At 39.2% G+C, this 26,563-nt stretch overlaps 1 protein-coding gene across 5 annotated transcripts in view; it reads right to left on the reverse strand.

Annotated features, from left to right (window-relative positions):
• LOC129709724 (protein argonaute-1) overlaps positions 1-26,563 on the reverse strand; it is a 72,472-nt gene that overhangs the window by 10,357 nt on the left and 35,552 nt on the right. For 4 of the 5 annotated variants that reach the window (XM_055656257.1, XM_055656256.1, XM_055656259.1 and 1 more), the window contains 9 exons: positions 25,322-25,409; positions 21,203-21,350; positions 20,775-20,894; positions 19,748-19,870; positions 14,476-14,609; positions 7,475-7,659; positions 5,095-5,254; positions 3,934-4,024; positions 151-345 (listed from right to left, as the gene is read on the reverse strand). In XM_055656257.1, coding sequence (XP_055512232.1) covers positions 151-345; positions 3,934-4,024; positions 5,095-5,254; positions 7,475-7,659; positions 14,476-14,609; positions 19,748-19,870; positions 20,775-20,894; positions 21,203-21,350; positions 25,322-25,409 — 1,244 coding nt within the window. The remainder of the gene's footprint in view (positions 1-150; positions 346-3,933; positions 4,025-5,094; positions 5,255-7,474; positions 7,660-14,475; positions 14,610-19,747; positions 19,871-20,774; positions 20,895-21,202; positions 21,351-25,321; positions 25,410-26,563) is intronic. The other variant, XM_055656261.1, reaches the window with a different exon arrangement.

The raw sequence follows: 26,563 nt of genomic DNA on the forward strand, positions 1-26,563 counted from the left end.
CAGCTTAATTGTTTTGTTCATATTGTTCACCTGCCTGTATCTAAATCCATCAAGGTAACCCCTGTAGATCTGAACATTGCTTCAGTTGACTTGTACGACTTTGGCCATTTCAGGTGTTTACTTCAGTGAGGGTTTGGAACTTTGAGCTACCTGTGGTAATTGTCCTTCAGGGACACCATCTCTATAGAAAATAATCCTTGTTGGCTTGAAACGGGTTGATTTGTAAAACTGGATCAGGAGTTCTCGAACCATGTAGGAAAGGTCTTCAATTATCTCCTGACGGGGTCGCTGCACACGGACTGTGGCACAGTAACGACTTGGATGAGCATCCATGCTGCCAACCACCTGGTGAGAAACACAACTCTCAGGATGACTCGTGTTATTGCTGAAGTGACAGCACTGCCAAAAACAAAGTTCTGAATGTGCTTGAATAACCCAAATCCAGATTCCATTGGATAGTGAACTGCCTTGAATGTCTTTTATCTATAATACTGATTTAACAACTCAAGATTGGCTGTAGAATTGTGCAGAAAACTGCCATGGCTCCTCTTGATGGCTCAGTGCTCTATTTTCAATTCCCCCAAAAGCCGAAATACAGAATTAGTTTACACGTTCATTTGGTTGAACTTACTGTGTTAAGCAAATTCATACATGGCAATGTGGAGCAATTCAGGTGCTCTCAGTAACTTTCATCTTAAAAAACAAAACAAACATTCAATGAGTATTCTTACACATTCTCAACATGGCAGAATTTATTATGCATGTTTCCAGGTAAAGGTCATTACTACCCGAGATATCCTTATATATGCTCACTGAAGATCACAGCTTCCTAAATCTGTACCCTCACCTCAAGAACAAAAATGTCCATTAGAGAGATGAAAGGTTACGTAAACTTCAGGCAATATGCTTCCTTTCAGTTTCCTGCTTTCTTACATATTCTTTTTACAAACATGCTTTATTAGTTCTGGGAGCTTGTACACGAGTTCCCCTTGTATGTACAGGACAGTTAACCCAATTTGGCCAAATGTATATGATTAACCATTGAATCTATACCTATTCCTGCTCTTTAAAAAAAATACTATTAACTTCCAAGCTTCTCCTGGCAGTTCAATGTTACATGTGACTTTACCAAGTAAATGCCAAAGGCATTAGAGCAGATTTTGTAAATTAAGGTGGGTTAGTACTTGACAACATAAAAAGTCAGGAAGCGAGAAGCAAAGGGAAATAGGAAAATAAAACATGAAGCACCCCTTACACAACTTTCTACACAACAAATAGTAATGGTGAATGAAATTGGTAAATGCAAGGGTTAATGTAGTAAGAATTCCTAATTTGCATGTGAGGTTGTAAACCACAGGGTTGTTACCTCTTGAAAACCTAAATATAAATGGCAGATTTGCCAGGGATACTGAAACCTTCATTCAGATTCTTAAGTTCTTATGCGTGCTTACTTTTTCTGTCCTCCGAGGCATTCTAGAAGAACCCAATCTGTGTTTTTATAGAACATAGAACAGTACAGTACAAGAACAGGCTTTACAGCCCACAATGTCTGTGCCAACACGATGCCAAGACTAATTTTTTTCTGCCAGCACATAACCTATATTCCTCCATTCTCTGCATATCTATATGCCTATCCAAATGTCTTTTAAATGCTACTATTCTATCTGCCTCAACCACCTTAAGTAGTGGTAGTGAGTTCCAGGCACTCATCACCCACTATGTAAAAAACATGCCCCATGAACTTTAAACTTTGCCCCTCGCACCTTAAAACTATGCCCTCTAGTATTTCATTTTTCCATCCAAAAGATTCTTACTGTCTGTCTATGCCTCTCATAATTTTATAGACTTCTATTCTATCAGGTCTCCCCACAACCCCTGGCATTCCAGAGAAAATAATCCAAGCATGTACAACCTTTCCCTGTGCTTAATGCTCCTTAATCCAGACATTTTTCTGGTAAACGTCCTCTGTGCCCTTTCCAAAGACTCCATATCTTTCCTGCAATGGGGTGACCAGAACTTCACATTATATTCCAAAGCATAATCAAAGTCCTATAAAGCTACATCGTGGCCTCCTGACTCTTATAGTCAAAGCCCCAACTAATGAAAGCAAGCATCCCATAGGTCTTCTGTACCACTCTATCTACTTGTGTTGTCACATTCAGGGAGTTATGGCCTTGATGCTCCATGCATTCACAACGTCAAGTTATGGCGCAAACGAATTTTGAGCTGAAGAGCTAGCTAATGATGGTGACAAAATATCCAATAAGATGTGACCCATTGATTTAACAGTGATTATCTTTAAATATCCATCTGAGACACTGAGGTTGCTCAAGATTTTTTCTTCAATTATATAATTGAACCTTGACAAATTTATAAATCCAATTTATTTTCATGTGCTTAACTTCTACAATATCTGTTAACAGTCCATTTTTATTTATATTGTATATAGTCGTTTGAACAAAGGTGACATACAAATAAATATTTTGGACACCAAAATCAAAGTATCATATTTTTCAACAGCCCCAAAACACATTGCCAAGATATTTTGACATGGATTAAAATAAATAACTTTAAAATTATAATGACTGTTGCCACATTGGCAAATACACCTGCCTCTGCATCATACAAAAGTAATTAGATGAATAATTAACAGTGAAGAGCCTTTTTCCAAACAAAATGTGGGCAGCAGCAATCAATGTTAATATGACATTGATCAAAGAACTGTCCAAAAATTACATAAATAATATAAAGCAATATTATTTTTATTTGTATTATTTCTCAACCCCAAAAAAGTAAGCATGTTTCCAATTAGGACAGGTAGTTCTGCTATGATGTATTTTTTTCAAAATGAGAATTGGATATAACATGTTTGATGAATTAGGGAACACCATTATGTGGACCGAACTGGTTATTTTGATTGGGAACTGGAGAACCAACTTAAATGTTACTTTTGTAATTGACAAGCAGACAAAAAAGTTGTTGGGGGAGAAAAAGTCTAGGTACAAAAAAAACCGTTCTCATGTAACCTTCCTCTAGTATTCAGACACCATTGCTTCATGAGAACAGTCTGTCAGTTTCAGCACAGGTCACCAATTAAATGCAAACCAATCGCTTCCCTTGACACTCGTGGAATGATGCTCTATTAAACAATGTAACATATCGCCTTTAGTATTTTTGACCTGCAGTAACAAACTTAAAACGATTATATAAAACAAACCTATTGCAAGTCTGAAACTAACCAGCCCATAACACCCATTGACACAATTGTTTTGATAGAGATTTTCCATGATGTGACATTTCCTTAGAGCATAATTATCATGTTATCGCAGAACTACCTGTATAAGGAATGTCATATCTAAAGGATATGCATTCGCAAAAAAAGGATGACTAAATAACACCAGAAAGCAGAGATCTACAAGATTTTCTGGGCCAGTTATTAAACACTAAGATTACATTTAATGGTATGAAATTTAACTTCAATCAGAAGATATAATTACTGGGCAATCGTGTTTTAAGCAACCAGTTAGTTTAGTTTATTGCCATGTGTACCGAGGTACAGTGAAAAGGTTTTGTTACGTGCTAACCAGTCAGCAGAAAGACAATACATGATTACACGTTTGCCCAATTTATACCAGTTGCCCAATTTATTTTTCTTCTGTGGAAAGGTTAATGGGATGGGATAAATGGATGAGGCTATTTAAACAAAGCTACCAATAACAGCACAATAATACATTGTACATTAAGTTTAAAATTACTTTAGTCTTATGGAACCGGGCCCGTTAACTGGTGATAAGTATATATACACACAAAAGTCACAAGCACACAGCCCTTGGGCCATTAGGAATTTCTCTGATTCCAGGAAGAAAATTCATCAATTATATTTCACCGGCAATAATTGTCAGTAATATTTTGATATCAAAAATGTAAACTTACTGCTGTTATTGATGGCTTCTTGCCATCTCCAGCTGGCGGGTGTGTGACATCAGCTCCCAAGAATATCACCGGCTGCTGGAACACAGCTGAACTGAAATGAAACGGGTAGATATCCATTTTTAATTTACGTATAGTGAATAAAGTGTCTTCAGCACTGAATGGTACCCAAGCATCAATAGAACATTGAAGACATTTATTTTGTAAAAGTACATAATAATGCCCATTTAGTTGTTTGCAAAATTGTATAATTACAAAGTTCTAAATGGTCATGCAAAATAGTCAACATGATCTTTATGCTTCTAGACAGAAGTAATAAAATTAATATTTCAATTAATCTTGGTTTTTAAATTACATTAAATCATCTATTTCTTTTGTACAGAAATCAAAAGTCTTGACACAAATGGATATGACTTCTTGATTTTGACCATTTAAAAAAAAAAATCACCGGCCAAGGATTCAACCGTCAGTGCGGAGGTTACATTTTTTCAAGGAGATTCAGTGAATGTTCTTGAAGTGTTTTCTTTGTTGTTCTGGAAATCTTTTGCTGTAACAGTGCTCAACGTTTGGAGACTAATGTCGGTTATGTGGCCGATATGGTCCGCACATCAGATCTGGTGGAGTGTGATCCGAGCTTTGAAGCTGGAAATGTTAGTGTGGAAGAGGTATATTGGCTTTTCTTTCCTGCCAATAAATTTGGAAAATTTGTCGTGCCCACAATGGAGGTTCTTTCAGGTGCTTTCTGTCGGTTATCCAGGAGTACACATTACACATGCAATTTGATTATTTCTTAAGAGTAAATCCAGCCTCCAGACTAACTAACAAGTGAATCCTTTGGCTACTTGATTTGGTATTTGTTCAATAACTAAAAAAAAATAATTCTTAATCATAATTATGCATGCATGACATTAGTATGCCACTCTCGTAAACTTGATAAGTGATTGAAAATAAGCTCATTATGTTCACTTCCAAAATATCCGTTTGCATTTTTAAGTGCAATCGCTAAGCTGTGTGTGATTTTTGGAGGTGGGGGCCTTAGAACGTGCCTTTCAAGACAAGAGAATTTCTAGTTGCCTTTATACCAAAATTGCAGCATCAGTGACCTATGAACTCCAATGCCAACTAGTCCAATTTCCATTTACTTACATGGAACATACATCTTACCGTTGATGAGGCACTAGAATGTTGTTGATTCCACCCAATTTCACATTGATTTTCAGGCAGAGGTTAGAAAGTGTCTGAGGAGAAGTTCTCACAACATTTTTCACCTGAACACATTGTGTGGCCATTCCAAGAAGCGTGTCTCCCACTCGTTTCACCTCAGCTACATGGAAGGGGGTGGGGGAGAGACATGTTATTGTCACAAATTGACTTGGTTTTGTAATTGTTTTAGCTTATTTGAAATATTTAACAATAGACAATAGGTGCAGGAGTAGTCCATTCAGTCTTTCGAGCCAGCACCGCCATTCAATGTGATCATGGCTGATCATCCCCAATCAGTACCCCGTTCCTGCCTTCTCCCCATATCACCCGACTACGCTATCTTTAAGAGCCCTATCTAGCTCTCTCTTTAAAGTATCGGCCTCCACCGCCTTCTGAGGCAGAGAATTCTACAGACTCACAACACTCTGTGAGAAAAAATATTTCCTCGTCTCCATTCTAAATGGCTTACCCCTTATTCTTAAACTGTGGCCCCTGGTTCTGGACTCCCCCAACATCGGGAACATGTTTCCTGCCTCTTGCGTGTCCAAACCTTTAATAATCTTATATGTTTCAATAAGATCGCCTCTCATCCTTCTAAACTCCAGAGTGTACAAGCCCAGCCGCTCCATTCTCTCAGCATATGACAGTCCTGCCATCCCGGGAATTAATCTTGTAAACCTACGCTGCACTCCCTCAATAGCAAGAATGTCCTTCCTCAAATTAGGGGACCAAAACTGCACATAATACTCCAGGTGTGGTCTCACTAGGGCCCTATACAACTGCAGAAGGACCTCTTTGCTCCTATACTCAACTCCTCTTGTTATAAAGGCCAACATGCCATTGGCTTTCTTCACTGCCTGCTGTACCTGCATACTTACTTTAATTGACTGATGAACAAGAACCCGTGGATCCCGTTGTACTTCCCCTTTTCCCAACTGGACACCATTTAGATAGTAATCTGCCTTCCTATTTTTGCTACCAAAGTGAATAACCTCACATTTATCCACATTAAACTGCATCTACCATGTATCTGCCCACTCACCCAACCTGTCTAAGTCACCCTGCATTCTCATAGCATCCTCCTCACAGTTCACACTGCCACCCAGCTTTGTGTCATCTGCAAATGTGCTAATGTTACTTTGAATCCCTTCATCTAAATCATTGATGTATATTGTAAATAGCTGCAGTCCCAGCATCGAGCTTTGCGGTACCCCAATAGTCACTGCCTGCCATTCTGAAAGAGACCCCAATTTTGTCCACTAATCTCCTACGTGGGACCGTATCAATTTAACATTTAAAAATAAACACTGTAGCTTATGAAAATTCTAATTTCTGGATTCGGTTAAAAATTATATGTTAGTTTTAGTAGTGGTTGCCAAAAATCTTCCTGAATAAATTGGATGAGCTATTTGCTTGAGTATAAAAAAAAACTCAGCTTATATCAATGGATATTAGATGAGACTTAGTAATTATCAATAATGTACTGCACAGCCTGGAAGTCTTACTACCTTTCTTTCCTTCTGAAACTACAATGATTGTATAGGGGTGCCACTACAGGCTACCAAAATCCTGCACATAGTCACCTACTTACTGCAGACTTTCTCTTTATTCTTTCTGCCCCATGCCTCTCAATTTAAAACATGCCCATTTCTCATTTCTGGCGAAGGGTCATTGGCCTGAAGCATTAACCATTTCTCTTCACAGATCATTATATGCTGAGTATTTTCAGCACTTCCTAATGTCATTTAAGATTCCCGCAGTACGTATCCCAAATGACAATCCTTAAAATATAATATTGGATGGTAAATATTATCAAATTACCCAAATCTAACGGAGTTGTAGATTTGAACCCAAATTCTGTTTTTGGACAAGTTAATTTGACACATGTGCTTTGTAATTAAGATGCAGAATACAATCTAATCTGCCCCCTTTCTAAACTTGCTTTCATTTTTAATAAAACAGTCTTCCCCCGCTGACATCATCTAATTTTACAAGGAGCAATAAATGATTTTTAGAATACTCTGATATGAAGGAATTAATTATTGACTGAGTAAATGTGCATAGGTTTCAGGATACACTCGAATGTAAAGTTAGTGACACTTTCGGAATATGGCCCATAAAATATGATTGCAGATAACTGAATCGAAACGTCAACTATCTATGTTTTCCAGAGATGCTGCCTGACCTGTTGAGTTACTCCAGCACTGTGTCCTAACTAAATCTGTTACTTGATCCAAAATTGAGAGAGGAATGAGAGAAAAATCAGTGTTTGTCACCAGATGGTGCTAGAGTACTTCATGTGTGACCACTTCAGAATACACTAACCCTCTGCACTTCTTACCATAGACAGGTGTTTTCCCAGGTAGAATTACTATGACAAGTTGGAGTCCCGAATAAGTATTCTTTAGATGCCTGAACATCGGTTCCACACTGTCAGCTCCTTGTGCATATTTACAAAAGCATGGCTGTCCTTGAATTGGCATTCCTGCATCCTTAGATATCTTCCGCAGTTGGTCAGTAAAACTCCTGTACGATTGAAACCATAAATTTCAACGGTGTGCTGAACAATACAATTTTTCAATGAGAAATGCCACGTGATTATGTTTTGATCAGAACAAAAATGCTGAAATTTCAAGCTTAATGGAAAGTCATTTTTGTTGTACTTTCCAAAAACAATCGAGTACTCTTTTGGATTTGCCATGGAAACTCAGCTACTGCCCTGCTCTCAGGATATACATTCCTCCTTACATTTATGGCTCACTGCATGGAAATAAAAAAAATAAAGATTAAAAATAGAATCAACTACTCTTAATCAAGATACATAGCCTTCTGAACTTGCTGCTATAACTTAGTCTGCTGATTGCTAACACCGATTTATATAAGTAAACCACTGGGCAGAACAGCGAGTGGTACACAATAGGCAAACCACCTGGCTTCTGTTTATGCTGAGCAATGAAATTACTCCTTCTATAAAGAGGATTGTTTAGGGGTAGGCATAAATATGAGTTATGAAACCATATGAAGCATTTTCAAAATTGTATTGATAAAAGTGACCTCCACTCCCAAACAACATTATCCATTCCAAGAGGTGGAAAAACTTTCCAAGGGTTGCCCTGTAATGAAATTGTGACCATTTCAAGTCAACAACAATCATGGATAGTACTTTGGAGCAGTGAAAGGAGATGGCAGAAATATAGAATAAAATAAAAACAAAGTGCTTCTTGAAAGATCAATGGCTGGCAAAGACTCAATGGGCCAAATGGCCAACCCCTATGTTGCACAGACAACAAGAAAAAGAGTACACCTTTGAGTTGCAGGCGGAAACAGGAGTACCTTCAAAGTCATAATAGCTTAAATATGTTTCCAGTACAGAAGAGTTTGATTGCTAAAAGAAGTAGAGCCAACACATGGAAATTATACCATAAACCATAAAGTAATGGAAACAGTTGGAAAATATTTATACGGGAAAGGGGAAATGAACAGTGAGTAGTTTAATCGATTGTTCTCTAAAACATTTTGTATAAGTAGAATGGGATAAATGTCCTGCTAGCCATGTCATCCTGTAAAACATTGGTACTCAACAATCACTGCATTGTTGACATTGCTGTCTATTGAATGGAACATTAAATTATCTTTCCTTCCCCAGACACAGGGCTGTGAAATCGGAGTCGGAGTCGTCGCAATTTTGGTGTTGCTGGAGTCGGAGTCAGAGTCCGACCTCAACATAAATTTCAGAGGCTACGTAATTTGGAAAAGATCCCACTTTCTAAACATACCGCACACTTTATTTCCACCCGAGAGAATGGCTAAGGGTTTGCATGACCTAAAACCCTTTCTAGAAGACATTGATAATCCCAGTGACTTACTAACTAAAAGTCAATGGAGGTTGGTAGCACAATTAGAAGCTCTGCTTGCTCACCCTTATGCAGTCACCAAATAGCTGAAAGCAGAGGATTCAACTCCTGGTACATTCCTATGGGAGTGGAAACATTTCATATTTCACCTATCCAAAGCTGGAGGATTAATTGCTGAAGGAATTGTATCGTCAATGAAGAAAAGTGATGGTCTGCTACTTGAAAATCAGATCTTGTTAGCTGCTGTCTACGTAGATCCAAAAAACCGAATCTTGTTGAGCAAAGATCAAATTGCTAAAGCAAAAGAGGCCCTCTGAGATGTTGCAGTTTGGATAAAAGGGCTACCTGAAAAGTCAGAACCACAAAATGAAGATGAAGTACCAAATCCTTCTCATCCTCTTCAAATGATGGTCAGATTCTGCAAAATATTTAGATAAAATTGAAGTCGAGAGCAAGGCTCTCGTTTAAATGTGCAAAGGCCGCCTTTTGTTGTTAAACTAATGGAATTTAAGCAAGATTTTCTTGGTGGTTTAAAATAAGTAGATAAATATGATTGCTCATCTAAACTTACAGTACAGGTCGTCCCTGCTTATCCAGAAATAGTAAACATTTGCAGCTATTATAGTAACAGCCATATCACCCACTCAGGTCAGTGTGGACTGTTTTCCACACTGAAAATAATTTAAACTGATTTAAGGGCTTCAATGAAAGAGGTTCTGGCAGAAGCAATTCTGTTTCTAAGGACATTATTAATAAATTTATGGTATGTACTTTTGTAGCAAACTTAACTACCTATGCATTTAGTTTATCTTTATCTGTGTATCATAAAGAAAAACTTGGTCGTGAGGTTACCTGTCAAAAGATTGACACTGTACACCTAAATACTGTTCATTTAAAAGTATCTGCTGAATGTAATGATGTTGGCGAAATGTACAATCTGGAGGTCTGGTCAAAAGGGGCATTTGTCCGGCGCTATTATGAGCCACGCAGGGTTGGAGTAATCGGATCAAGCACTGTGCCTGCTGCCGGGAGAATGAGTGTGCCCGTTGGTGCTATGGGCATTCACTAGTCTTGCTAAATGACCATTCGGGTTTTGTCGCACAACTGTCGTGGCCTGAGTTTGGGCCAGAGCGCAGGGGATAAAGCTCGCCGCATAGTTGTTGACAACCTTCTGGAGAACTGTGACATACTATGTATGCAATAGACATTTTTAGCGAAGCAAGACTTGGACAAGCTAAATTCTCTCAATGATAACTCTCATGGGGCTGGGTGTCTACAACTGACCTTGGCATGGGAATAGTCAGAGGTAGGATATCAGGGGGTGTGGCTATTCTATGGAACAATAAGCTTGACTCATCAATAAATGTGGTTAGGCTTGCTGCTGACTGGCGTATTGCAATACGCTTTGCTCACAATGACACAAATGGTATTTGTTATCCTAAATGTGTATACACCCTATGAATGCCATCAGAATGAGGATGAATATTTAAATAGGCTTGCATTCATCTATTCCTATATTTAAAACAAGGCACCCCTCGTGACTAGCTTTCATCACTTCCTATATTCAAAAATCAGGAATGCAGATATCTCAAACTGGAACATTATTTGCCAATCATGGCTCAGTTCTGTCAAGATAATAATTTTATATTGTCAAGCAAAGTGTACCTAGAGATAGTTATGCATATTAGTGATGCCTGGCACCCTACGTCATGGCTGGACCATTGTATTAGTACAGCTGATGCATATGCCTCTTTGGGGTGTATGAGCATTCTGTATGGGGCAGCAATGACTGATCACATCCCTGTTGCTAAGTCAATAAATGTTGAACATCTACCTGTGGTATCCAGAGATGGAAATAGTGTTAACACAGAAAAACTGGACTGGTCAACTTTCACAAAGGCCTATTATGCTCATACAGATAAGCAATATTCAACTACCTTATGTGTAGTAATGTTAATTGTAAGGATGTGAAGCATAGGATAGATATCTGCTCCATATATAATGATATAGTAAGCATTTTATATGTAGGCAGTAAGCCCTACTGCAAGCATAAAAATAAGACACAAAACATCTGGCCTGGCTGGAATAAGTATGTAGCTGAGTATCATGCTGAAGCCCGTGAAGCCACTAAATCATAGACTATGGCCGGTAGACCCAGACAAGGGCCTGTGCTTGAGTACAAGAAGCTCACTAATACAAGATATAAGTATGCTGTTTGCTTCATCTGTAAAAATGAGCAATCTATGAGGGCTGATTCCATGGCTAAGAAGCTAAGTAACAATGCTACTGATTTTTGGAAAGAAGTGAGAGTTCTTAACGACTGTAAAATAACACTGTAGATGGAATCTCCGGAACCAGCTTATATGGGCCGTAAGTTGCCGACCCCTGTATTACACACTGCCAATCCCAGCTGTAGAGACATTGGTATGGTTGTCTCTTAGGACACTGATTTTTTTAAATTCTTGATCTTAAACCATGTATTGTTCTTTTGTATGTAATTTATTGTGCTTCTGTATGCAAGATATTATATGCAATGTCTTGTCTTTTATCTGAACCTTGAGCCTGTAATAAAAAGTAAGTATTGCACTTAGAATTTTTTTTTTGTCATAATTTAGCCATTTAGTTTATGTGGCCTTAGTTTAATGAATTTTGGAGTAATGCTTTTATAATTTTTATTTATGCTTTTATAATTTTTATTTAATTCAATGGAATTTTAATTTTATCATATTAAATTTTTTTTAGAATAATTATATATTTTTTATCAAAAATAAACAATAAAAAAGCCACAATAGCATAGCTACAACCATTAGACAAAACTTTAAGGACATGAGTTTAAAAGGTAGCCTGATGATTAATGTAGTTCTTATGAAATGCCATCTTGTGTAATGTCATCATAGCAGACTTAGAATTATTATACCGAAGGGTCGGGGTCGGAGTCGGAGTCGGATACACAAGAAATCAAGGAGTCGGAGTCGAGTGTTTTGGATATTGACCACAGCCCTGCTTAGACATACGTATATGTAGGTATGTTGCAAAACCTACCTGAATCGTCGCTGAGAATCTGCCCCAGCCCGTGTGCGCGATTTTGGCGCTGTTTAGAGGGGGCGGGTTTAAAACGCGATTTTTACTAGGCTGTTCCAATCGAAGATGTTCAGCCTAGTAAATCATTAACGAAAAATCGCTGAAAGACCCCGTCGCAAAAGGTATTATTAGTTTTATAGGCCTCGAATAATAGTTATAATAGTTTTAAAATCACTCTCTCAACCCGCGACCTCTCGCAGCCCCAGGGTTTTATAAAGCAAACAATTAAAGATATGTACCTTATTTTTACATTAAAAGGGGCTTCTTAAGACCCCTTTATACAAAGTTTACTATAGCGAGTAGTTCATTTTGGGCTCTTTATATCCCGCAGTATTTTTCTGGGCATTTGAGGGCACAAATCCAGCGCAATGTGAACGTTCTAAACCAGCGCGTTCACAGGAACCCACTAGAAAGCTGATTTAAAATGGGCTTTAATTTACAGCAATTGAACACTAAATTCCTTACATTTGGCCTATAAATTGATGTAAATGAGATTTAAAAATCATGTTTTATAGTGAATTATTTGTGAATATTATTTGGACACAGGCTATTTAAAAATGTTAATCATTTATTAAGAAATGGATAGATGTTTAGATCTAGTAATTGAAGTTTGAAATTAGCTACAATTGGGTAACTAACTAATTATATGCTTTAATTTCAGGCCATCCAAGTAAGATTATTTTATATTTGTTTCAGAATGCTTCAATCTATGATAACTGAAAATTTCATTCGGTTCTCTTAATTTTTAGGAAGGTTATGGGCTTTTGACTGTCCATGATCACAGCTTTTTTGTTATGTCCATAGAAAATCAATAGGGAACAAGATGCTAATTTCCGAGTATGAAAATGGCTATAACTTTTTTATTACTTGAGATATGAAAGTGAATTAGGTGTCAAATTAAACTTCTTTTTATGCTTTATCTGATGGGATAAATTGCAGACTTGATTTTTTAAATCTCAAAATTTTGTAACATTGCTAGTATATGATCCTATGATACTTTTAAAAGAAGTGGATCTTTCTTCACATCCCAGCCAACAATTAATTCCGTCAGCAACACTGTTAAACTGGTTACACATCTCATTTTCTGAAACATCCTCCATAACAATGACAACATTTCAACATATTCCGTGTACTGTACATATTGTTATAAATAGCATACATATAATTAAAAGCCTCTGGGCAACCATTCAATAACTACATAGCACCTAGAAAAGGCACATACTGCCAAATATACACAATGAGGGTCAGTTAGCAAGATACAGATCAATGCCTAACCTTTCTATTAAATGAATAGGTTGAAAATATATACCCACAGCTTCTTCTCCACTGCTATCAGACTCCTGAATCAATCACCTATTTCACACCCTCTTCCCAAGGATGCTACCTTACTCTTTACACATTTGATTATTCCGTTATTATATCTTAGTTTTTTTTACACCTCTTCACATTGCACAACAATTTGCACAATTTCGCTACAAGGCGCTACATCTTGAAAATATGAGACTTGTCTTAGCAGAAAAACCAGAGCAATTTTCGAAGACATGGACACCATTCATTGATTTATTACACGAATAGTATGGTGCAACACTATTTTGGAGTTAAATTTAATTATGGGTTGGGTGATGGGTGGGGAGAGATACGAAGCAGGTATATCATCACTTTTTGTTTTTCTTTAGGTTTTTATCTTTTTATTTCTCTACATCTTTCTTATTCTTTTTACTTACTCTTTGGCTACACCAATTCGGTAGTCTAGGGGTTCTATTCTTGCACATCCACTTTTTTTCTCTTGCTTTCTCTCTCTCCTTTTCTTTCATCTTTAGCTAAAAATTAAAACTGAAGCTGTACAATAATTATATTATGTCATATGCCGCTGTTTACTTTTTTGTACACTGCTTCTAATAAATTAAAAATCAAAAAAAAAGAAAAAATATACCACTGCTCCACTTCTATCAGACTCCTGAATCAATCACCTATTTCAAACCCTCTTCCCAAGGATGTTACTTTACTCTTTACCTCATTTGATTCCGTTATTATATCTTAGTTTTTTTTACACCTCTTCACATTGCACAACAATTTGCCCAATTCCACTGTTTTGCATTTGTTGTTTATTGTTGTATTTATCACTATTATATGTATACCATTTTTGTTTACTCAGAGCTTCATGTGAATGAAGAATTTCATTGAACCCTGGTGTATATGACACTAAACTAATTTGAATCAAATATAAATTGTGTGCTCTGAGCATTTGTTATATACTTTTCTTACAATTACATTTTAAATCACTTTTTCCAATTTATTGAAAACAGGGATGGTCACTGAGAAGTGCTTTTGGATATCCTAGTACATTAATTGCTATACACATGCATGTATGTTCTTTTTTGATGTCACGAGTGAAGAATCTACATACTTCAGTACTTCTTCCCGACATTGTTTCTGCGGTGCAAAGCAGGCGATGGCCCAGACTTTGATCTCAATCCCATTGTAGAACTGTTTTCCACGCATATCCCACACTCCCTGATTTGGAGTAGCAATTGCTCGGTTCTGTGAAACACAGATAAGAAACAAATGTATGATGCATTTTAGTAGAAATAAAGATTAATGTCATAATCAGATGGACAACACCATCTTGAGAACCTCCACTGAAATGTCTCAGTGTCTCTGCCCTCCCATAGTAGTCGACAGACTGAGTTAACAGGTGTGATATACAATGTAGGCTACAATGAGAGGCAGCTTATCAACAATTCTCGCAGAATCAATTGCCAAACAAGCTTAATCATCAGATAAAATTTCAAAAATCACTATATGCTAACCTAATTTTAGATTTACTGGCCAGCAGCACCTGCAAACAATAAAGTGTTCACATCCACTTGAACACTTCCTCTGGCCATGGATCAATGTGTCTCCAACCCACAATGCAATGATTAATACCTCAATGTGCTGCACTCCACCTCCAAACACATTGGCACTTTTCACTCGAGCTGAATAATTGCCTTAATACTTGGTCATGGCGAAATTAAATCTAGGAAGATCTAGAGGAAAATATAGCTTGTTCATTTTTTAATTAACAGGTGCAAAAAGTACACCTTTCTTCCAAAAACAGTATTCCATATATATGCAATTAAAAATAGAATATAAATAATTTAAAAAAACCTTAGGCAGCAAGCAAGTGGTACATGGAAGCTAAACACAAATTATGAAGGATAAATAGCACGTTTCAAAAAGCAAGTGCCTAAATACGATCGAATAAATATGTTGAAAATAAGCTCAGAGCCACACAAATACATTCTGCATTCTGAGAATTAGCTTTGGTGACCTAGAAAATCACATAGCATACAATGTCATAAAATGGTTCAACACTTTTTTCTTATACAGGTGCACAACCTTTTATCCGAAGTTCCAAATAACAAAAAGCTCCGAATAGCGGACATTTTTTCGGTCCTTGAAGAAAGGTCCTTGAAGACGTTCACCAAGGGCGGCCCGCAAAGGTGACAGCGGAACCTCCGGTCAGTCCTCAAAGAAAGGGGAACTAAATCCCCATTCATAAAAGAGAAGGTGAGGGTATATTGCGCGGGAGGGTTAATAATTGACAATCTGCTGCTGCCTGCCCGCTGAGTTAAAATGTTCCCACGGTAGACTCATGATACACAGTGTATCGTGAGACTTGTGTGGGAACTTTTTAAAGTCAGCGGGCAGGCAGCAGCAGAATGTCGCTCCCTTCAGTTTCACCCCACCTACACCCCTCTGCTTCCCGGCCATGTGTGTGACCCCTTCCCTCCCCTCTCCAGCTCCCCGCCCATTGCACCAGCGCGGGGGCTTTGCACTGTCTTCACGTCGGCGATGCCAGCAGGCCAGTGCCAGTCACCGGAGACGTCAGGACCAACGGCACACCGACCCCCAGGCCCACTGCAAGCATGGAGATCCCAGAGACCCACAGCCAGCAGCAGCCCAGTCCCGTTCCAACTCCAGAGGAACAGGCTCCCCGTAGGAACAGAAGCTGATGGTGTGCAAGGTACGTCTCGGTCTTGGGGTTGCGGATGAGGCGGCGCAGCTCGGGCTGTGAAGTCTCCGGCCACCCCCCTGTACAGGAGCTGAGACTGGGAACTGTGGGGTTGTTTGCAGTTGCAGAGGGAGGGGGCAAGGGCTGTACAGTTCCCAGTCTCAGCTTCAGTCCAGGGGGGTGGCCGGAGACGTCAGGACCAACGGGACACCGACTGCAAGCACGGAGATCCCAGAGACTCACAGCCAGCAGCAACTCTAGCCCAGCCCTGCTCCAACTCCAGAGGAACCCGGGTTGCGGATGAGGGGGTGCAGCTCGGGCTGTGGGCGAACTGCCACTTGTAGCTGTAGTGGCGCATCGGGGAGCGGGTTCCTGTTGGTCCTGACGTCTCCGGCCGTCCCCCTGGACAGGAGCTGAGAGACGTCAGGACCACCAGAAGCCGCTTCCCGATGGGCCGCTACGGCGACAAGTGGCAGTTCGCCCACAGCCCGAGCTGCACCCCCTCATCGGGACACCGACCCCCAGGCCCACTGCAAGCACGGAGATCCCAGATCAGCAACTCCAGCCCAGCCCCGCTCCAACTCCAGAGGCTTGTAGGGGCAGAAGCTGATGGTGTGCAAGGTACGTCTTGTTCTTGGGGTGGCGCAGCTCGGGCTGTGGGCGAACTGCCACGTCGCCATAGTGGCCCATCGGGGAGCGGATTCCTCTGGAGTTGGAGGGACAGGGTGACACAGCGGCTTTTGAGAATGGTGAGCAATCAGTTCCAAAGTTCTGCCCACACAGTCAGTACACCTCTCCTACACTTGTCTCCCGCACTAAGATCACCTCGCAGAGAATGATCCCAGCCTAACCCTCCCTATTCTCTCCTATTCTGCAAGAAAAAACGACATTGAAGACTCAAACTCGCGATCGAGTAACTGCCAGGATCTAGGCGCAAACTCGCAATCTTGCGGATATGAGCCGAGCACTCTACCACTGAGCCAGCCGTTAAAATCTACGCTAAAACTCTTCCATTCTGAAAGCCGAAAAATTCTGAATTACGAAAAGTGTCTGGTCCCAAGGCTTTCGGATAAAAGGTTGTGCATCTGTAATAATGAAATCTTTGATTTTTTTTTCCTAATTTATTAAAGTGAAACAGGGCTGGTCAGCTTGGTCTTAAGTTGACATCAGATGTAATTCAACAGGGAAAAGTTACCAAAAATGGCTTCTTCTTAGTTACAAATGAGTTTCAAAGTGCAATAGAGTGAATATTCATTCAGCAGTCAACCAATAAAATGTAGCATTACATGTTGTTCTCTTTGCACTACCTATTGTACATGTGCATGGCTTGTTTGTGCTCGTGTATAATATGACCTAATTACACTGGATAGCACACAAACAAAGGCCTTTTCAGTACACGTGACAATAAACCAATATCATTACCACAGAGCATCCATGATACTCAAAGGCAAATGCCAGATTACCCAGAGGCAAGTGCCCAAAGTAGCCAGTAGGGAGAATTCTATTCAGCAAATCGTAGAAGAGTCAGAATGATGACACAATTCAATTTTACAAACATTGGGACAGTACCAGACAGAGACCGAACAGACTGGATCAATTGGATCAATTGCAATCATGTATTGTCTTTCTGCTGACTGGTTAGGATGCAACAAAAGCGTATCATTGTATCTCAGTACATGTGACAATAAACTAAACTGATCTGAACTTTGAAGCAATTCCAATCCATGTTACCGGACCTCGAGATGCATCATCAACCATAGCAATTTAAAAAATATCATAAGGAGTAAATGGAATGGACAGCAAGGATGAGAAAACAAGAAGTATAAAAGAAGAGAACAAAAGAGAAATTTAGGAGGCATGTGGCAAAATGAAAATAATAGAAGTGAAACGATGTAGCAGGGGAAATTTTGAAATAGGATAGAGCAAAGCCTAAGTTGAGATGCCAAATCAAGTACCAACATTTTGTAATTCAGGTTCTTGAAGTACGAGTCACCCACTAGCTCAGATTTTTCAAAAAAGACAGAAGGTTCATTTCTCAGGAGGTATTTCATGAATCTTATTTAATATTTTTAATTTCTCATTTTGGCATAGTGTAATGGTTGGGAATTTTTCACCTCTAAAAACAGGAAAGTACAGGGAGGTATTGTAAATAGAATCAGGAAAATGAAGAATTATTTCCTCTCATGAATTCTCTGATGCTATGGAGACTTGCAATTCTGTTTTCGATCAAGTATTGCAGGTGAAAGACAGTCAAAAATCAGAAAAAAGCTGAAAACATGAACCAGATCAAGCAACACCCAAAGTTACAAACAGCTGATGTCTCGGGTTGATACGTTTATTGAAACATTACCTCCTTTTCTCTGAATATTTTCATCATTTGACTATTTTTCATTTATTTAATGACAGTTCATCGTAAGAAAGCAAGCAGAATGCTGCGCAAGATTGCAATGACATATGGATCTACATCCATACGCACATGCAAGCGAGGAGATGTGCACACATTTTACGATACGATAGAACTTTATTTATCCCAGGAGGGAAATTAATTTGTCAACAGTCATAAAAACACAACAGGGGCACTGTGAAGAGCAAGAAAATGGGTTCATTCTCTTTGCCATCTCTCAAACAAATAGCTGTAACCAGTCAGAGGAGAGTGTATTTGTGGAAAACAGATGCAACACTTTGGATATCGACTCTTCCTCAGAATTGAGCCTCAAGTACTCCAGTTCTAAGGAAAAGTTCATATTCACAGTGTCCTTTCTTTTCTTTCCATTAGGACAATGTTGCCAGTGTTTCCTTTTTCTGTTCCAGATTTTCAGCCCCTGCAAGATTCCTCTTTTTGCTACTTAAAATGCCATGCTTAATGATTTTTATGTAAAAACTCACTCTCAACGTTGTTGCATCTTGTAAGTGACTATGGTGAAGAGATGCTGTCGTAGTAGTAAACAAGGATTCTGGTCATAGATCCAAATACTACTTAACTACTCTGTACTATAATTTAATATTGCACCTCAAATAATCTTTAATATGCATAGACCTTCAATGTTTTAATGTGCTGCTCTCTTTGCTACCTTATGTGAAGCCAACAATGGGTGGTTGACGAATCACCTTCTGTGAAGGCGGCATGGTTGCACAATGGTAGAGTCGCAGCCTTATGCCCCTGTCCCACTTAGGAAACCTGAACGGAAACCTCTGGAGACTTTGCGCCCCACCCAAGGTTTCTGTGCGGTTCCCGGAGGTTGCAGGTTGTTGCCAGAAGTTGCAGGTAGTGGAAGCAGGTAGTTAGACTGACAAAAACCGCCAGGAACCTCCGGCAACCGCACTGAAACCTTGGGTGGGACGCAAAGTCTCCAGAGGTTTCCGTTCAGGTTTCCTAAGTGGGACAGGGGCATTACAGCGCTTGCAGTGCCGGAGACCCAGTTCCTGGCTAAGGGTGCTGTCTGTACGAAGTTTGTACGTTCTCCCCGTGGGTTTTTTTCCCCCCCGAGATCTTCGGTTTCCTCCCACACTCCAAAGACGCACAGGTATGTAGGTTAATTGGCTTTGTATAAATGTAAATCATCCCTAGTGTGTGCAGGATGGTGTTAATGTGCGGGGATCGCTGGTCAGTATGGACTCAGTGGGCCGAAGGGCGCTGTATCTCTAAACTAAACTAAATAAACTGAAAAAATCATGAACTTACCCTGCCTCCATATTGTAAAATCGGTGCAGGCAAGACTCTGCCTGTAACTTCAGTCATGTCATCTTTCACCTTTATCCCAAATTCCTGAATATAAGGATCAAGGTTGTAGCTGGCATTCTTCATCTGCATGTAAAAAATATAAATCACTATACATGTTCATGGCTTGACAGTTTGCCATCAACATCGTTATACTTTTTTTTCTCTTTTCCTTCAGTAAGATGATCTATCAGCAGCAAAATAAAGGACTTATAGAATCTTCAGGCATGATGCCAAAATGTTTCCCACCAATGAAGCTGGTGAGAACCACAGTAAGCCAGACTAGAATGTTGGCTTGAAGCTAGACAGGTAAGGATGCGAGCTAGGTTTTCTTACACATTCCCTCGGGATCAAGGATGATTTTCTTCTCTGTTTTTGTGGATACTAAGCTGACTAATGAGGCCAACGTGGGAAGTTGGAGAAGGTAGTGGCTGCTGTTATGAGCAAGTGCATAGTTTGTGAGGTATGATATCTTAGCTCTTTTGCAGGGCTTTCATGTGCCCCAGATGCATGGGCTAAATGCTCTCAATATCACTTTGAATGTTCTTTCTCCAATTTCAAGTGGTCATGGGCCAATGGTTGCTAAGATTCAGTGAGGAACATGCATTTTTTCAAGAATGTCACGGTAACCCTTAAATCTTCCTCTACCTGCACAGTTAATCCCATTCCACAATACAGCTTGGACAGAGTGCCTTCTTTCGGAGTCTGGTGTTGGCCACATACGTAGTGTACCAGCCTAAAATAGCTGACTGAGAGTAATTAGGATTTAAATGCTGGGCATGTTGACCTGGGAGAGAATACTAATGTCAGTTCACTTATTCTTCTGGTCAATTTGTAAGATTTCTGGAGAGAACATATAGGAGGGTGGAAATCACTGCTGCTTGGTAGAATATGAATCTTCTGCCAGATCTGAGGCCTATTGATTATCTGAATGCAAGTTGCATACGAATTGCTCAACAAAAATTAAATGCTATGGTTTTCTGTCACTCACCAATCGACTAATCTCTTCCTGCCTGTCTGGCGCTGACCGTGCGGTTGCTTTGATCATTGTTGATGTCTGATTGTCTGTGAGTTTCTTGATACATCGCTGCCCAGGTACTATGTTGCAGACCTTCAAAAGAGAAGTCATTACAACTCTGCATAAGTCATCCTTCACAGCAATGCAACCAATGAAATAAGGATCATCGAGAGTTCAACTGGGCATCATGTTCACTGGGCCGAACGTCCCGTTCCTACGCTGTACTGTTCTATTTTCAAAGCTATGCAAAATATCAGAATAGCTAGGGAGAAAGATCAATAACAGGGCATTGTGACATCCATATTGAGGCTAATAAAGAAGTTAAGTAAGTTAAGCTATTTAGAAAGTAAGAGAAGCCAGGAGGTGAATTAAAGAAAAGCCACATTGCAATAATCTCTCACCTCAAGAGGTAGGTAAGTGTGCTTCTGCTCCTGTCCCACCTGTAGACAGGGTAGATGTGGGTATTTCAGCTGCAGGTTGTATTTCTGTTTGAAATATTGCGCTACTGTGCATTCCACAGTCTGTCCACTTTCCAACTGCAGTGGGAACCTAGCAAAAAAAAAAATCAGTTTGTTATTTTACACATTGACAAATATATAAACATGTAGGCTTTCCTTAGATACACAGATACATAGAAAATCGGTGCAGGAGTAGGCCATTCGGCCCTTCAAGCCTGCACCGCCATTCAATATGATCATGGCTGATCATCCAACTCAGTATCCTGTACCTGCCTTCACTCCATACCCCCTGATCCCTTTAGCCACAAGGGCCACAACTCCCTCTTAAATATAGCCAATGAACTGGACTCAACTACCTTCTGTGGCAGAGAGTTCCAGAGATTCACCACTCTCTGTGTGAAAAATGTTTTTCTCATCTCGGTCTTAAAGGATTTCCCCCCTATCCTTAAGCTGTGACCCCTTGTCCTGGACTTCCCCAACATCGGGAACAATCCTCCTGCATCTAGCCTGTCCAACCCCTTAAGAATGTTGTAAGTTTCTATAAGTTTCTATTCCTTAATTTAACAAGGTTAAAGCTAATTGTGTTGGACTCCCATCAACCTAACCCTTAATTTCACTTGCTTTGTGGTTTCCCCATCCCCCATTCAGGCAGAACCCAAAGGTGTGCAACCTGTATATTTTATTGGACGTTGAAATAAGCTTCCAGACTTGCACTCCATAATTATTGACTTCTGCATTAATGCTTCTTTCTTGTACTCTTTGCTGTTATCTTCATTCATGTTGCATCCATAATGGAATCCTCCAGTGCTTGGTTCGTTGCCCTAAGGTGTTCCACTTTGCAAGTATAAACTCTAAATATAACTTATCTCCATTTCACCATACAGCAACGTGCTTCATGTTACTGCCATGCTCAGCAATTTCACTGCAACCATTTCCATATTAATAATTTATCACATATAAATCTGAAAATAATTTAAAATAAACTTGTTTGCCTTCCAGTGGCAAGAGTAAATAATTTGTCATGTCAGGCAATTAAGGTGAATGGAAACGCAGGATACTGCAGATGCTAATCAAGATGATTGGATGCATTTGATTTTTGTAATGAGGGGGAAAGGAATCAAAGCGCAGGCTGATAGAATTACCCGGAGAAGAAAGAGGAGAAGGAGGAGGCGTGTGTAGAATAAACATCAGCACAGGCCTGTTCAGCCAAATACACAAGAAGCAGAAGGCATTTATTCAGTCACGTATTTGCTTTGCTATTCAAAATCATGTCTGATATTTTATCTCAGAGAACCCTACCTGCCCAAACACATTAAAAACAAATCCAATCTCTGCCTTAAATATACTCAACAATTAAGCCTCCCCAGTCAATTTGAATATATAGCTTCAAATTTTTCACGATCACTCATTTCTGTCCGGTCTACGACACTTTGATCAAGAGATACTGGACCCTCGTCATATACTGACTTACTATCTATTGATATGCAAATTTACAAGATTGGCTTCATACCATTGGTAAATATAGTATATTCCTCCTCCATGGCCACAGCGAGCAGCACCGGAAATTGGAGGAACAGCACCTCATATTCCGTTTGGGGAGTCTGCACCCCGGGGGCATGAACATCGACTTCTCCCAATTCTGTTAGTCCTTGCTGTCTCCTCCCCTTCCTCAGCTCCCCTGCTGTCTCCTCCCACCCTCCAGCCTTCCGGCTACTCCTCCTTTTCCCTTTCTTGTCCCCACCCACCCCCACCCCTGATCAGTCTGAAGAAGGGTTTCGGCCCGAAACGTTGCCTATTTCCTTCGCTCCATAGATGCTGCTGCACCCGCTGAGTTTCTCCAGCTTTTCTGTGTAACCTAGTATATTCCTCCACAGCTTTCATCTGCACTGTCTGATTAACCCTCGTGTGTATGGTCATGACATAAAAGTAAAGATTTGGACCGAGATGAAGAGAAATTCCTCATCCAAAGAGTGGTAAACCTGTGAAAGTCTCTACCACACGTAGTTGAATCCAAAAGATATAATCAAGGGGAAATTACAATATTTTAAATATCTTCAAATTCGTGATTATCTGAAAAAATACACAAAAGACTATCATAATATGCCTACAGACTTACTGGATGAAGCAATGAAGACAAAGGCGGAATCAGCGAATCTAATATCGTACTTATATAACATCATCTTAAATATAGAAATACCCACAACTGATGGAATTAGAAGAGACTGGGAACAAAAATTAGCTATAAAAATTTCAAAAGAGAGCTGGGATAATCACTTATTACAGGTGCATAAATGTTTGATCAACGTACGACATACTCTCATTCAATTCAAAACATTACATAGACTATATTATTCAAAAACTAAAATAAATAAACTCTTCCCTAATGCCTCACCCATCTGTGATAAATGTCTGTGTCAAGCTACCATAGCGCATTCTTTTGTTTTTTGTATAAAAATACCAAAATTCTGGAATGAAATATTTGACATCTTTACAAAATTAATTAAAATAAAACTGATACCAAAACCAAAATGGATCATTTTTGGAATATCGGAAGGTAACCCTGAACTAAACGTGTTTCAGAAGAATTTACTCAATTACGGGCTAATAATGGGAAAAAAGCTCATACTTAAATTCTGGAAAAATGCGCCTACACCAACAATAAAAATGTGGATACCAAATATGTTTGAAACACTACATCTGGAAGAGGTGAGATTCCTCTTAGCAGGCAAACCGGACCACTTCCAAAAGACGTGGTCTACGTTTTTGGAACTATTACAAGCATAAGGTGCAATAGTAATCTAAAAAATAAATAAATAAATAAACAAATAAATAAACATATAAATAAATAAATAAAAGGTACCAGGATCTGGCAACGGGGGGTAAAAAAAAGAAAAAAAACTAAAAAAACAACAAAAACAGACTTGGTTGGTAGTCCCCTTTCTGCGGAGTTTAATGTTATAATAGAGCGATTGTTTCTCCTTTCTTTTTCCTTCTTTTCTAGTGTCTTCTTTTTTTCTTTACTTCCTTCTCTAACTTCTTTTCTAAGGGGCTTTCTTTTCTCAGCACTCTCCTGCACCTTCACGACTCTTGCGCACTTTCTTTACTTTCTTTACTTCTATCTTTTTCTTAAAGCTCAAAAAATGAAGCGGTACAAAAAATGTATTAAGATATATGTGTGGCGTAGTATTGTAATTTCTTATCGTACTTCTAATTTTTAAAAAAGAAGAAAAAAAAGGGGAAAATCAGGAAGAGTGTAAAAAGGATCATGAGATATGCGGAGAAGGCAAAGGTCAGTGTGCTGAATTTGGATGATCAGCTATGATCATACTAAATGGCAGAGGAAACCTGAATGGACAAAAACATCTATTCCTCCTCTGCTCGTATATTTTTGGTGAATGGATGAGGCTCGAAGAGCCAAAAAGCCTGTTCTTGTTTTAATATTATTTTGCTTAACTCATCTAGAAATTAGCTAACCTGAGTTTTTGAGTTGCAAAATTAATCCATAATAATCTCAACATTCTTGTTGTCATTTAATAATCCCTCAGCAATGCTTTGCCATAATCTGCTCGTGAAAACATGACTGATGGTCATTGTAATCCATCCTCGCATTACATGACTACTGTATTTTAGATTTTTTTTCTATTTCTTTCCACTTTTTACTCTTCCCAAATGTATTTCTGTTTCTGTTACATCTTCTAATTATTCTACAATTTCCTGAAATCATCCAAAATCCATATCATCAATTATCATCCAATTGAACCTTTGTTTTATGCACACACCTGATGCATATACTTCATTCTTTTGATTATAGTTTGGATATATGATTGCAAATCCACATATTATTGTTTCAGGGTATACTAAATGGTCAGTCTAATCTCACTCAGTTCTTCAAATTCCTAATTGTATACAATCTACAATTAATCCTACATGAGCACCCATTGGTGACCTGTAATTCTGGAATCAATGACCTGACCTGAAATCTAACAGAAAATCTCAATATTATTTACACAAACCAGCACACAAATTATTTAAATTTTATCACATTAATCGGAGGTAACGTACGTTTGGTGACTGGCAGGCCGACGTGTAACATTACACACTCGATATTTCCTCTTCATCTGTCCACAGTGAGTAACCTCCACTTTTAAACCTGGAGAGACCAGAAGAGAAAGATCACGAATTGGAACATTGGATATTCCCGAACAGCTCAATTGGTTAGGGAAGCGAATCACTGACTCCAATGATCCAATACTGATGTTTTGGTTTATATTGTGCAAGGTCACATTGAATGTAGAAATTATCAGCCAGTACTTCTGAATACCATCCAGGGATGTTTGTGGGAAGTGCATAGGTTGTGTCCATGGCAAATGGTCAAAAGTGTTGTTAGCATGGCCATAATTAATTATCAACCATATTTATCATTCAGAAGGTGGGGGCTGGTGAACACTATCTTGAACTAATACATCATTCTTGTATTCCCATTATTATTAGTAGTTCATAAGTTCTTGGAGCAGAATAAGGCCATACGGCCCATCAAGCCTACTCTGCCATTCAATCATGGCTGGTTTATCTTTCCCTCTCAACTCTATTCTCCTCCCTTTGCCCCATAACCCCCGACACCCTTACTAATCAAGAATCTGTCAATCTCAGTCTTAAAAATATCCATTGACTTGGCCTCCACAGTCGTCTGTGGTAATGAATTCCACAGATTCACCACCATCTGACTAAAGAAATTCCTCCTCATCTTCTTTCTAAAGGTAAGTCCTTTTTTTCTGAGACTATGGCCTCTGGTCTTAGACACTCCCACTAGTAGAAACATCCTCTCCACATTCACTCTATCCAGGCTTTTCACTATTCGGTAAGTTTCAATGAGGTTCCCCCCCACATTCTTCTAAACTGCAGCGAGTACAGGCCCAGTGTAGCCAAATTCAAATGCTCATGATATGCTAACCCAGAGTTTTTCAGCATTTACACCGAACAACAGGTGAATGCCGTGTATTTCCAAGTCCTGACTTTATGTGGCTTGAAAGTGAATTTACAGTTGGTAGATTTACCCAGCCTAACCGTGCCAAAGTGGGAGAGTCAAAGGTTTGGGCAATGCCATTGAAGTAGTTTGGCAAATAATCCCAGAGCGCTTGATATGACATACATAATAGCCAAAGCACACCTGCGAATGAGGAAGTGAGCGGCTAGGTTGGTGGATTAGGTTTGGTGGATGGCATTAAGTTCCTTGAGTTTTGGAACCTTATTTGCCCATTAAAGTTTCTCCAGAATTGAATGTTCTGATTTTTTATATTTAAATAA

Source organism: Leucoraja erinacea, chromosome 26, assembly GCF_028641065.1.
Source record: "Leucoraja erinacea ecotype New England chromosome 26, Leri_hhj_1, whole genome shotgun sequence".
Lineage (NCBI taxonomy): Eukaryota > Metazoa > Chordata > Chondrichthyes > Rajiformes > Rajidae > Leucoraja > Leucoraja erinaceus.